Here is a 14087-nt window from a genome sequence, read left to right on the forward strand (position 1 = left end):
GAAATACATATTTTACACCTTACATTATCATCATAATCTCTTTTTATACATGTACATGTGGTTCCTTGTTTGCACGTGTATGGAGACATGCATGGATCTGTGTTGGAAGGAGGGGGAGGGGGGTTGAAATGTGAAGCGGCAAACATGAAAACATAGGATGTTTGGGTTTTATTTTTCATCTGTTTGTAAAGGGGGGGAGCCACCAAGTATGCATGAAAAGAAAGGAGAGGTCACATTGGTGATATATGGATGACCCACCATATATAAATAGCAGGCCTCATCATAAGATTCTGTTGGGGCTGTTCCCTTGGAACCATATAGGAATGCAAAGCGAGGAAGTGCCACTGTTCCTCCATGGCAGCATCACGAAACATCACGAAACTAATCAGTAAAAATGAGACTAATCAGTAAAAACGAGACTAATCAGTAAAAACAATCTAATAAAAATGAGAAAATGGGCGAGAAACAAGGTCCACAACAACATCAGACATACTATATCCTTGGGTTTTTTTGCTTTTCTAAACATGTTTGATCATCATGTCTTTTACATTTGTCTGAGAAGATTAAATAAAATCTACTGAGTGGTTTGAAAATGGATGCTGATCTCTCTAAAGGAATCCGATCAAGGTGCGTGCAAGTTGTCAAGTTTATGAACATGACATATATTGATATTGTACATCACTTTAAAGAATCGCTGCTAATTGCATTGGGTAAGAAGCCTAAAAATATATTGAAACACTAAAAATGAAGCCTGCAAAAGATAAACAGTGGTCAAATGCAATGAAACACTCTAGTTATAGTATAATAATTAAAGCCAATACCAGAAAAGAAGAAAACAAGATGAAGTCCTCGTTCAGTACTAGGGGAACTCATTAGGCATAGGGATAGGAGTGCGCAGTGGGGTTTAATAGGGTTTCATTTTCATTGACTGATCTGTGACTGTCCAAAACATGGAAGTTTGGTTTTACCTACGTCTTTTAACGGTCAGTAAGCAGTTCTGAAACACAGAGAGAGCTTTAAAAAGATTTGAAACTGAGTCATTGTCAAAAAAATTAATACCACATTTAGTAATTATAGGTTTGCTTTTCCCCAGTGCTTTGCTTTTATGATTTGCAGGATGAAAACAGGTAATTGTAACAAAGGATGAGACAACAGCTTTACTAAGGATCCTGAAGAGTTACATAACTTGTTTGCTACAGAGTGTAGCTAAGGCATGGATGTTGTGACACTTCATTAATGACATTTGCTGACTGTAGCTAAGGCTCTTTAGCCATTATTGTTTGAGAAATGAATCCAAACCAACCCCACTTTCAGTGAAATGTCTTTTTCCTGTGGGAAAATATGACATTAAATCAGTGGGGATACAGATTTAGAGGCAATCATAATAATAGTAGATAGTGTTGATTTTAATCCTTGGGGGCAAGCACATAAGAAGAAAATAGTCTTGTACCATGGGGACTGTTTAGTCCTCACATTCGCATTTCAATCTTAGTGAAAAGAAAGCATAAATGTGAATTTAATATATGAAGGGAAAACAACTAATTTCATCACTCACTTTTGATTATATTTCTGTTTTGATTATTAAACTTCAGTTTGTTTTAAATTTTATCAGTCAATTTTGATATTATTCCATTTCTTGTCACTTCATTGTTTATTATTTAACGATATTATGACAAACATTAATATTTTAAAAATGATAAAAAGGTCACAGTTTTTGAATCTATAAAAATACCTCTAGGTTGTTTCTTTCGCATTTTTAACCTTGTTTTTTATTTTATTTTTTATGATGTAACATCTTCAAAATTCCAACAACGGAGAGGTGGAGAAGAAGTAGATAAGCAATACATTCTAATTCCACAAGAATTGTTTTCCTCGTAATTTTAAGTTGAAATTTTACGAATTTTAAAGAGATTTTAGAAAAAAATAAATTGATAGAATGATAGGAAAAGATGAAGTGCCATTTTCGATGTATGTGATGATTGAAGAAAACACTGAAAAGTGAACGAATCTATGACAGCGTGAGATGAGATAAAACTCTAAAAGTTTTAAAGTTGTTGAAAAGACGATGAAATGAAAAATAAAAATAAAAAGGACGAAAATAAGATGGCTTCCTCTTCAACATAAAAACACTGTCATCCTTTTGTTTTTGATTTAAGGTCTAAGTGATAAAATAGAGTATTTCGAAAGTTGAGCAATTAAATTAATTTTTTAAAAAGTTTAGTGACCAAAACAAGAATATGGTAGAAGTTAAGTGAAGAAAGACGTAGTTGAGCCAAATGTTAGTATTTGTTTTCTTATGGTTGACAGTTCCCGCTGTGGAGGCAACAATAACTTTGCAGTCTGTGTGTTCTGTTTCCCCATGGCCATCCATGGCTGGCACTATACAAAGATTCTGCTGACACAAAGAAAAAGAGCACCACGAGGAAAAATATACTCATAAATGCCCAATGAAAGAGATGACAAAGCTTCCAGGGATGCCAAGAAATATATTTCAGGACAGAAAACTAGAAAGAGAAACCCATTGATACAGTTGATTGGCACAGTTACAAAAGAAACAACAAAAAACAACAGTGAAGGGAAAGAACACGACAAGGTTCATGCAAACAGTGATTCATGTGCCTCCAAAACAGGTTATCATAATGTACTACTTACTACTAATCTGTGCAATCATCATTTAGCTTATCAGAAAAATTAGAGCAACGTTTTCATGCATTAAAGCTTGTCTGTTTATCAATGATGCATAGTCAAACAACAGCTGAAAAGAAAGGTTCTGAAATCAAAAGCTTTCTATGTGTGCACGCACGGTGAAATGAAATGAAAGGGATTACTAACTGAAAGGAAAAAGGAAGAGATCATCAAATAATGCCAGCTTTAAAAGCAACGTTAACTCTTTTCCCTGGTTAATTCAGTCATAGGAAAATCTGGGTTTTTTTTCCATGTAGGTTTTTAATAACCCCATTTCTAATTATGCCATATATATATGCAGGATGGGAGGGGCTAAGCTAAAGATAAAGTTAGAGGAGAGAACACAAACACAAATTGCCGCCGTTGCTAATGGGGTCGGAGTGCTTGGTTATGAGTTTTCTCTGTAGTTTAGAGTCGAACTCACCGACCTTAGAAGTTGGGAGTCGTTGCATGTAGTCTTAGTGTTTAGGGTTTTATAATAGTGAAGATAGGAGAGTTTAGGGTCGGGTAAGGCTTGTGTTTGGGTTAACCAACCGTTGCTAATGGTGGTCGGAGTGCTTGATTCTGAGTTTTCACGACGGCGTTGCTAGTGACGAGGAGAGAGTTCTGTTTTCATGGTGGTTGACGGCTGTGGGTTTTGAGAGAGTCACGACGGCGGTCGAAGTGTAGAACTCTGTTGAAGAAAGGCGAGAGGAGCGGCAGTTGCGGCACTGTTTTCTGGTTATGGGTCGTGCGAGAATGAGAGGTGGAGAGTTGGAGAAGGTGAGGGCATGAGGCTTGAGCGGCTGAAATGAATATTTAGTTTAAGTTTATTTTAATTTAGGTTCTAAACTCTAATTGACTTTGGGGTTAATTATTATTTAACTACTATAATCTTAGGGGTAAATTAGTTTTAGGGTCTTTAGATTTATGTGTTTTGTATAAAACATACCTCAATTGTTTAAATTTTACCTTAAATTAGTCCTCAAATTTAGATTTTTCGTAATTTAGTCTCTGTTTAAGATTATTTTCTTTAATTAGTTGTGTATATTTATTTTGCATGTTGATATGTTTATATATAAGTATGCGAATGATTTATTTATGAGTCGCATAACATCATTTTACATAATTTGTATGTTAGTTTCATGTGTATAACTTAAACCCTAAACCTTAAATTTTAAACCCTAATCTTTAATACTTAAACCCTAAACCTTAAACTCCAAACCTTAAATCCTATCACATAAACTCTAAAGTCTAAACCCTAAACCCTTAAAATCCTATCACATAAACTCTAAACCCTAAATCCTAAACCCTAAACTATAAACCCTAAACCTTATCACATAATTAGAAAGAATGAGATGACTTAGTGAAAGGAGAGAGAGTAAACTTGTTTTTCTTTCTTAATTCTTTATAAAAATCGGTTACACTCTATTTTGATATATTTTTGTAAATTATTAATATTTAAATTGAATTATTTTTTTATTATATTTATATTTATTATCAAATAAAAAATTAGTTATGAGGTAAATCCAATATAATATCTTGATATTAAATGCTCAAATCCTTGATATTTATGATATTTGAATCCGAAATCTCAAAATATAACAACAAATTAAAAATTTAGTTATTACAAATATTACCATTAGAAATATATTAAATATTTGTCATTAGATAAATAATTTTTTATTAATTTAAAATAAATATAAGAATATTTATTCAAAAATAATTTTTAACCATTTTCAATTTAAGAATATTTATTCATCCATAATGTATTTTTAATAATGTAATTTTAAAAAATCTAAAATTATAATATAAAATTTTTCCAAGCTGCTCACGAGCTTTTCGAGTCAAATATCGAGTAGTTCATTTCGACTCGTTAAAAACTCGAGTCGAGTTCGAGCTCGATCCGAGTATTTATCGAGCCAAGATCGAGTCGATCTCGAGTAGCTCACGATCTGTCTCGTCTCATTTACAACCTTACGTGGTTCCCACAACTCAACAAAAAGAAGAAATTTGATCCACATTCAGCACTTCCACCATCATAAATAAATAGTATGATACAGACGAAATTGATAGACTTCAACCTCTAGTTTCCACAAAATAATATCTATACAACACCTCCTGGTTTCCAGTCCCATTTTTACTCGATCAAAGGTCATTCAGCAGCCATTCAACCTTAATAGATATGCCAAGTTTCAACTCTTCATGCTTGGACCTGCAATTGTCTTTGAGCACACTACCGCACCTAGATAGATCGACTTCCCACTAAAAAGTTGCAAAGGGGACGAACCACTTTTTCTCAGCTTTCCGGGAAATTCTCTACTCGAATTAACCTTCATGAAGAGATTTTTCTTCATGTGACTTTGGTTAAGCAATAGCATAGTTCTATTACGTGGGGGAGGCTGCAAAACCCCTTGCACACAATCTCCCACCTGTGCACAGCTCCAAGACTTTGATGGCCCATTCTCAGAAAATGGTTTAAGCCTTGAGATACTATTCCTAAACCTAGAGAAGACTCGGTTTTTTGGAGAATTTTGCTCTTCAAGTTTGGAACATACAGGACAAGGAGGATCGCTCATACGAGTTTTTTGTGTTTGTCTGCTTCAAACATTCTGCATGGAAAGTGTGCCCACATGAAAGAGCCCCTGCAACAGGCATGTCACTACTTACAATCCTACGAGCACTCCAAGGCGATCTCTGTGAAAGATATCTCTCGCACAAACTACATTTAAAACCACTAGATGGGATACATGATCGACTAAACATCACAGATTCAAATGACTCAGAAATATCCGCAATATCATTGCTGCTGCTAGCACTGCTCCAGCAATGGGCATCTCTTTGTGGTGTGGCTGTATCATCTGAAAGCCCCGCAACTGTGGAGTCCGAGGCTTCTGTGGTAGGAGTCTCCATGGGAAAGGACAAGGGGTGAATAGGTTTGGACATGAAGCAATACCGACTTGAAATGTTTCGTTGAGATGAGAAGCACTGCTCGACCATGGGTTCAGACTCACTACTGTCTGAATAAGGTGAAGTGGAGACACCACTATCTGCATTTGTTGAAGTACCCTGCAAAATTTCATCAACTTAAGGAATACAAATTCTACGGAAACATTCTCAACTTAACACCAGTGTGAATACAAGAATAAAGTACCTCAACGATACAAGTGAAGGGTGATTGCCCACCAACATGATCTAACAAGGAAAAGACACCAATAAGTTGTTTAAATCAAAGCTGGTGGAAATGATTCAAACTTTTTTCAAGCTTGTCTCCAATATTCAATTTTTAAATCCCAAGCACATTAAAAGAGTATTCCGGACCACTGCATTACACCCTAAGATATAGTAGCTGACTAGGCTGTTGAACATCACCGTTATTCAACTCAAAAGCAATGAGAAAGCAATAGATAGTGTTACAATCTATAACAATAAAAGAAACCAAAGGTTTTTCTCTTTCACATTTAACAATCAAAGTGAACATCAATACAGTTTAACAATCCAAGTGTCACTCTTAACTAGCTTACCTCTTCTCGCTGCAGTTTCATAATCATCAAAGAGTGATTTCTTGTATCACCGGAGGTGTCCACTGTGGACCCTGTGAAAGATCCGATGGGCTACTTAAAAAGGGCCCAGCACCATCAGATGCAGAATATTGATGATTGTAAAGAAGGTTTCTCCTCACCCAGCCCCTACTTTCTTTACTGTTTGGAGATGTAGAAGATTCATACAGTTGATTCCCATCATATGAACCATATGATGTCCACTGTGGACCCTGTGAAAGATCCGATGGGCTACTTAAAAAGGGCCCAGCACCATCAGATGCAGAATATTGATGATTGTAAAGAAGGTTTCTCCTCACCCAGCCCCTACTTTCTTTACTGTTTGGAGATGTAGAAGATTCATACAGTTGATTCCCATCATATGAACCATATGACAGTCCATCGGGTTGAAAATGGAAATCCCATCTTGAAGGGGGTGGCGAGAAACTAGTATTAGTTTGCCAATAAAGCTCTTGGGGACCCATGGACCAATCTCTACTGGGTGTATTTGACCCATGTGGCCTTGCAGCCACACAACACAGCGACCCCGTCTTAGCTCTTTTATGTAAACCTCACAAGTTTCAACTCTGCAAGTTTTCAACTTTTACAAAGCTTCCCAACAAATAACTCGAGGAATCACAACATCCTGGAGATATGCTATGTTCTCGGTGACCATTTTGACGTTAAGCCCCAAAATTCAGTAAATATAAGAATTAATTCATCAAGGAACACACTAACTTCAACAGTGAAGTATGTTAAATATACATTTCATTGAAGCATGTTAAATCCCCTCAACAGTTCCTTTTGAGAGTCAGACGCTACCATCAAAACAGAAACTGGCAGGAAAAAGCAAAATAAGTACAATCAGACGAAAAAATTATGCCGCTAAACAGCCGTTAAATTAGCAATGAAATAAAATAAATGAGAAGGAACGGAGTGTCCCTCCAAGTTAATGATCAAATAGACTTTCATCATATCATTTCCTAAACATCCACTATCCAACTTCCATACAGTAACTCCCAAAATAGAAATGGCAGCAATAAATTTTGATAATTTCAGACAAACTAAGCAGAATCATCTCGTCAAATAACTATAAAAAAATTCTATATTTCAACTTGACATAGTCATAAAGCTAAGAATCAAACAGCCTAAAAATGCAAAATTTTTCATAATTTCTGAACTTCGGAAAAATGGGGAAAAATCTTAATGGAAACCAAGTATAAGTAACTACATAGTAGCAAGGAAACCAAAAACAAGAAAGATGATTAAAATAACTTTGAAGAACAGTTCAGAGAGACTTAACGGAAGCTGCGATTATGCAAGTAATTAGAACCAAAATTTTAAATTAACATTAATGAGAAAACGCTAAAAAAACATAAAGAATAAAAGAATAAAGAGAGAGTGGGGGCTTACGATTTCAAGGAGACGAAATGCAATCGGGAAGAAATGCGAGGGGATTTTAGGAGAGTGAAAACAATCCCTAATTTATTGGGGGAAAGGAGATTAAGTTGATGTGAACTTTTTCTATTTTCACGTTAGGACCTCTAGGACCTCCTTTCTTTATGCAACTCAAAAACTATCCCAAGTTTTTTGTTTTGTTTTTCTTTTCATTTTCTATTTTTAAGATAATATTATTGTTGTGGCATTATTTATTAATTTTATATAATTAGATCGATAAATGATATATATAATTCACACTCAGAATCCACACAGTTATATATATATGTAGAATTTGTTGAATGATCTTTTTATTATATGGTTGATCAAAACCCCAATAATTAGATATTATATTTTGCGGAATTACAATGTCGTCGAATCTCGAGATTTTCTCCCTACCTTCTAGCGGGTCTTGAAGCGCATCTCGGGAAGGAAGAGCACGGTTCGTAAATCGTGTAGGTCATAGAGCCTGACAGTGTTGATGACTTGATTACAGAGTTGATGAAGCTTGGAGGACCAATTGGTGAATGGTGGAGAGATAGTATAATATATAAAGTGATTGATTAATTAAGACCAGCTTATTTAAAAATTAAAATAAACTCATACCTACCTAATAGATTAGGTAATCATTTCTTTGCACCGGCTGGCAAGCAATGATTAGTTTAATGGCAACAGTAAGACTCATTTACAAAATGAACCCACATGTTTTCATTTTGCAAATATGCCCCCTCCAAGACAAGCAATGGTCACTAGAGAATACAACTTGAGGCTTTAATTGCAAGCAACTCCATAAAGTGTGGACTTATTAAAGAGAAGGGATCATTGTACAAGGAAGCCATGTTCAGTTCCAAACTCTATAACCCTGCTGAAGTTATATATTTTCCGGTTCTCTAGTGTAGACACTTATTTTTATTCAGATTTACAAAAACATTATATTATATTATTATATTATTATTGTGATTATCATATTATTATTATTATTATTTTAATATATATATATATATATATATTTTGCAGGCCTCATACTGAACCTGCGGTTCAAACTCAAACTTGCTTGGCACGATGTGACCGAATTCACTGCCGTTGCATTGTACCGTGGAGTGCAGCGATAGAAAATTGGAAATGCAGACTTTTCTGCGGTCAAAGTCGTATAATTGACCAAGCTACAACTGTTTCTCTTCGTGGGAAACTGGTTATGTTTCCATTATCACCTCACCTCACGTATTTTGCGGGGGACTGGGGTCTTCTTTTTTTGGAATATAAAAGAAAGTAGGTTTCCTGGGAAAAAGGGGGGGGGGTTTGGCAGCAAAGGGGGAGGTTCTTTTTTGGTTTTGATTTTTTTTTATTAGATCCAGAAGCAGAAGTGGTTTCATTATCCCCAAGAACACTGCTGGAATCCGACAGTTATGTGTGCGAGATCTGCAACCAAGTGTTCCAACGAGACCAGAACCTTCAAATGCATCGGAGAAGGCACAAGGTGCCGTGGAAGTTGTTGAAAAGGCCGGATAATCAAGACACGGCGGTGAAGAAGAAGGTGTTCATTTGCCCCGAGCCGAGTTGTTTGCACCACCACCCTTGCCATGCCTTCGGAGATCTGGTTGGCATAAAGAAACATTTCAGAAGGAATCACAGCGATAACAAGCAGTGGGTTTTCGCTAAGTGTTGCAAAGGCTACGCCGTTCAGTCCGATTATAAGGCTCGTCTCAAGACTTGTGGCACCAAAGGCCATTCTTGTGACTGTGGCCGTGTTTTTTTTCCAGAGTGGAGACTTTCATCGAACACCAAGATATTTGCGCTGTTCGACGAGTTCAAACTCAATTCCAGGCTCAAACAGATTCAACCGCCACTCGATGCAAGCTTTAGCTTATCGCCGTTGCTGGTACCGGAATCAGCTCGGGCTCTTGAACTTCAGCTTCTGCCGTCGTCGAGCACTCACTCACGGCGGAATTTAGATGAGAATTGCTCGACTCATTTAAAGCTATCCATTGGATCAAACTCGAATGAATTGAGTACTACAGAAGCGAACAAGTGGAATAATAGTGAAGCAGCAATGTTGGAAGAAGAAGCGACTAGGTTGAAGGAGTTGGCGACGGAGCAGCTGAAGCTAGCCATGGCGGAGAAAGCCTACGCCGAGAAGGGTCGATAAGAAGCAAAACGGGAGATGGAGATAGCCGAGATTGAATTCGCGAGTGCAAGGAGGATTTTGAGCGTTTTAAACATGTTAAGTTGCATGTGCTTTTGTATGTCACCCAGTGAAGGTACCAATCGAGTTAAAACTCACTTATCCTTATTTTGCAGCTTTCTTATTTAACTAATTATTTGTCATGTTTAATATTTTACTTCTCTATGTATTAAAATGGGTTATGATGTATTCGAGTTTGTACATGTTAATATGGGTTATGATTGGTTGAGATGACTTAATTATATATATATATATAGGGGTACAGAGCGTTCGACTAATTGTTTGTCCTTTGATTTTATTTTTATTTTTTATCTAACATTAATTTTGACTTTTTTTTAATAGTAATCTCAATCAATTAAAGGTAAGCAATTTGAATCGAGTTTTTTTTTTAAATTTTAATTTTAATTTGAATTTTTGCAATTAAGACAACCGACAAATTAAATCGGTAACTCGATACATTTATGGTAAAATGCAGATCATGTTAATATGGTGTTCGATCTACTTAAATATTTTTAAAATGATCGGTGGCGACCCTAACACTAATTCTTTCAAGTCAAAGCTCAATTTCGGGTCTACCCGAAAGACGGCCGCGACATCTTGTAAGGTGACACCCATCCACAACTGTTCGTTGCAAAGGATCAAACACATTCAGCCAGAACTTGAGGCTTGTTCCATCTGCAATACCATCTCAAAATATGAATCTATCGAAGTTCCTTTTCGGCCACATGCTGATGCCATTCAAATTCTAATGTCGAGAGATTCGGATTAGTACCTTTGGCGGGCACGTGCTCGATAAACAGGAAAAGCCCTCCTGGTTTCAGCACCCTCTTCACCTCTGATCAAAGTTAACAAATCACTAAAATAGTTCAAGCATGAGCTAATCACTAGTTTTTGAAGTACCAAACTACCTTTAAGTGCCATGTTAACATCTTTGACAGAACATAATACAAGTGTTCCTACAACTGCATCGATGGAGGAATCATCTACTGGAACAGCCTCCGCAACCTGTATAAAATGTAGCATGTTGTCTATTAGTCTCTCTTTACATAGAAAAAGGCATCAATTTTCCCATCACTTATGCCATTGATGAAACTTACAGCTTATATGAAATGAAAATTCTTCGGAGGTATACCAACCGTGGTTGCCGATGCTCGAGCATACTTCTCCATTTTCTTGTTAGGATCCAATCCAAAAACTTGGACCTCACCATTACCAGCATAGTACTCGAGATTAGGGCCTGTCCCAATGCCAATCTCCATTACCCTTTTGGCCTTTCCCTAAAAGCTGCGACTTATAACCTGCAATCTTGAGATTCAACAAAAAGACATAGTAATTCAATCATATATATATGTATGTATGCATGTATATGATAAGAAAAGCATAAATTAACTAACCCGTGCCTCATAAGATTTCATGCTTGTGTTCATAACAGAGGCATAGAACTCTTCATACCAATCAGGTCTTGGAGGGTGAATCTTGTTGAGGAAAGCCTAAATATGAAGAATATTCTAAGAAATCATACAGCCAGTTATAAGTATATGTTTTGAGAGAGATGAAGAAAGGGTACTACCAAGTAATCATCAGAGTGTAAAGTGGAGGCATTGGATTTGGGAGGGGAAATTGGAAGAAAAGCGGCAGTGGCTGCTTCAATAAAATGTCTTCTTCCGCAACAGGAACAGAATCTGGCGGCAAACGGTGGCTGTTTGCTGGGAATTGCAGCGGCTGAGCTGCTCTTTTCGGTGGTTTGTTAGGTGGCAAGAGGTTGACCAGGAGATGCATGGAGGTGGACCAGTTTCAGCATCTTTGGTGTTTTAGTATCAGTTGCAAGTTAAAGTAATGGCTTGGCAAAAGCATCGACTTTGTTTTGTAAGTCATGGCCATCACCAACCTCACAAAATTTCAAGATTTTTTCTTCTATTTTTGGTGTTTTCATAGTATATTATAATGTTTTATATTCATATATAATATATTCAATTATTTTATTTTATTTCATTTTTTATAAAAATATTATTTAATAAAATTAAAATTGATAATTAATATTACAATTAGTATATTTATACAAATTCATATACCAATTCCATCAATTATTGTAGATTTTAATAAGATATTATAAAGCGTGTATAGTAATTAAGGTAATTAAAATATTCAACTTTGATAGATTTTAATTTAATCTATTTTTATAATATCAATCATTTTTTAAATTTAAATTCGGAATAAATTAAGATAAATCCTATAAAAGAGGAAGTTGGAGTAGATAAGTTAAAATTGCGATAAAAAGTAATGATTTGACCCGATTTATAGTTATTTGACCCGATTAAAGTAGAGTTAAAACGAATCGTTTTAAATTTAAGATATAATATAAAAATAAATATCTAAACTATACTACTTTTTATGAATTGTTGTTTAAACATTTTTTCGATCAATCTAAGTGGTTAACATTACAAACGTTATCATTTTAAGTATTCTACTCGTAACAGTCGTAAAAAAAGCCTATCACATGTCGCCTTCAAGTAATTTTGATAAATTCGTTTTTTTTAAAACTTAAAAATATCATTAGATTTTAAAAAAAAATTTCTTAAATTACAAAAAAAAAAAACCCAAAATCTCTAAAAATTGCAAATCCATAACTGTAATCCTAACCTTACTTTCCTTACCGACAATGACTATCGCAGTTGGTGTCGTCCTTGCTATCTCGCTAGTCAAACGTCATCATTTTTTCCGTCAATTGATCGTCGGGATCACGTAGGGCCGTGGTTTGCAACTTTGTTTGTAACATCCCAAAATACGGGTTAGTGACCACAATTGTAAAATTTCAGAATATGATGATTAAAGTATAATAGTTTAATAGTTTAATGATTTGTTCGGAAATATTTCCTAAAAGTTTATAGTAATTATCCAAAGAATTAAAGGGCAAAATGGTCATTAGACTTGAAAATTATAATTAAATGATATATATATATGGATAAGGATGGGAGATTTTCTAGAAAAATCTCTTCTCTCTTTTCTTCTTCATTTTCTCTTCTCCACGTGTGAAGCCAAGCAAAGGTGAGTTTTCTTTTGAGCTGATTATGTGCTGAAATTTAAGTTTAGTTTTGATTATTAGATGCTAAGTAAGATTAAGGAAGGATTAATTTGCTTTAAAACAACAAAGTGAAGAGTTTATGAGGATTTAAAGATTTGGAGTTTTTGAATGAAATATCGAAATAAAGTTTATATTGAGAATTGAAAGTTGAATTTGACTTGTCATCAAGTTAATTAAGGGATAGGAAGTGTTAGAATAGGAATTTGAACATGTTGCAAAACTAGTATAATTTTTGCAATTACATAGGAATGACTAGATTTGAAGTTAAAGAAGTGATTATGGAATAGAAATAAGTTTAAGTATGTGTATTAAAGTTAGGAGTATTAAAGGAAGTGAAATAGGAAGGTTTGAGTTGAAAATTGATGATTTTCGAGCTTAGAATACAATTTCTGGGTAGAGGGAACCGATACCCTATGAATGGGAATCGATTCCCCCTCTTGAACGAAAATTTTCCAGTATGTTCAGGGGGTATCGATTCCCCTGGGGGGGGGTATCGATTCCCCCCTAAATGAAAATATAGAATTGATTCATTAAATCGGTTTAAGTTATTAACATCAAGTTTAAAGTTTAGGCTTCTGATAGTTGTTTTGAAATGATATATTTATGTAGATATTGAGCCTAAACAAGTTCCGGAATAATCAAAGGATTATATCGAATCAAAGCAAGGCTAAGGTGAGTGCAATTTAAATTGTACTTATGTGATTGATCAAACATTGGCTTGCGATGAGTCAATGATAGAGTTACTATGGTAAGAGGTAAATTATATAATGTTATGGGATTACTCTGTGTGCATTAGTACATAGAAATAGATGTATGTTTATATGTTACATGATTTACATGTTTACATGAAAATGCAACATATGATATTAGATATGTGCTTACACATACATTTGATATGTGATAGAAGAGAAGGAACATATGATTATGATATCAAGGATTACACGTACATGTGATACGTGACTGCAAAGAAAAGATATGTGTTTATAAGAGAAAGAATATGAATAAGTAATGTGAACGGTCATAAATGATAATGCCCATGTTATGTGATATGAGAGCTAGGGGTATAGTTGGCATGCCAAGGGTCGAGGGTTACCTATGTTCTTCGGGACATATGGACTGTTTACCTATGTTCTTCGGGACATATGGACTGTTTACCTATGTTCTTTGGGACATATGGACTGTT

General features: G+C 35.2%; 1 protein-coding gene and 1 pseudogene across 1 annotated transcript; both read right to left on the reverse strand.

Annotated features, from left to right (window-relative positions):
* Window positions 1-4653: 4653 nt before the first annotated feature.
* Window positions 4654-7710, reverse strand: LOC120174777. Its single transcript, XM_039181528.1, has 5 exons — window positions 7617-7710; window positions 6423-7039; window positions 6189-6245; window positions 5819-5859; window positions 4654-5733 (listed from the first exon to the last, which is right to left on the reverse strand). The coding sequence occupies exons 3-5, from the start codon at window positions 6213-6215 to the stop codon at window positions 5430-5432; spliced, it is 372 nt and encodes a 123-aa protein (XP_039037459.1). The 5' UTR covers window positions 6216-6245; window positions 6423-7039; window positions 7617-7710; the 3' UTR covers window positions 4654-5429.
* Window positions 7711-8394: 684 nt separating this feature from the next.
* Window positions 8395-11623, reverse strand: LOC120174765 (annotated as a pseudogene).
* Window positions 11624-14087: the final 2464 nt, after the last annotated feature.

The sequence above is a fragment of the Hibiscus syriacus genome, unplaced genomic scaffold (assembly GCF_006381635.1).
Source record: "Hibiscus syriacus cultivar Baekdansim isolate YM2019G1 unplaced genomic scaffold, ASM638163v2 tig00003103_pilon, whole genome shotgun sequence".
Classification (NCBI taxonomy): domain Eukaryota; kingdom Viridiplantae; phylum Streptophyta; class Magnoliopsida; order Malvales; family Malvaceae; genus Hibiscus; species Hibiscus syriacus.

Bases quoted from the DNA above. Each gene is read 5' to 3' on its own strand.
- LOC120174777 (XM_039181528.1), bottom strand. From the start codon at position 6,215: ATGATTATGAAACTGCAGCGAGAAGAG. The intron at 5,860-6,188 runs GTAAGCTAGTTA...TTTCCTTGTTAG, and splicing joins TGAAACTGCAGCGAGAAGAG to ATCATGTTGGTGGGCAATCA. The intron at 5,734-5,818 runs GTACTTTATTCT...GAAATTTTGCAG, and splicing joins CCTTCACTTGTATCGTTGAG to GGTACTTCAACAAATGCAGA.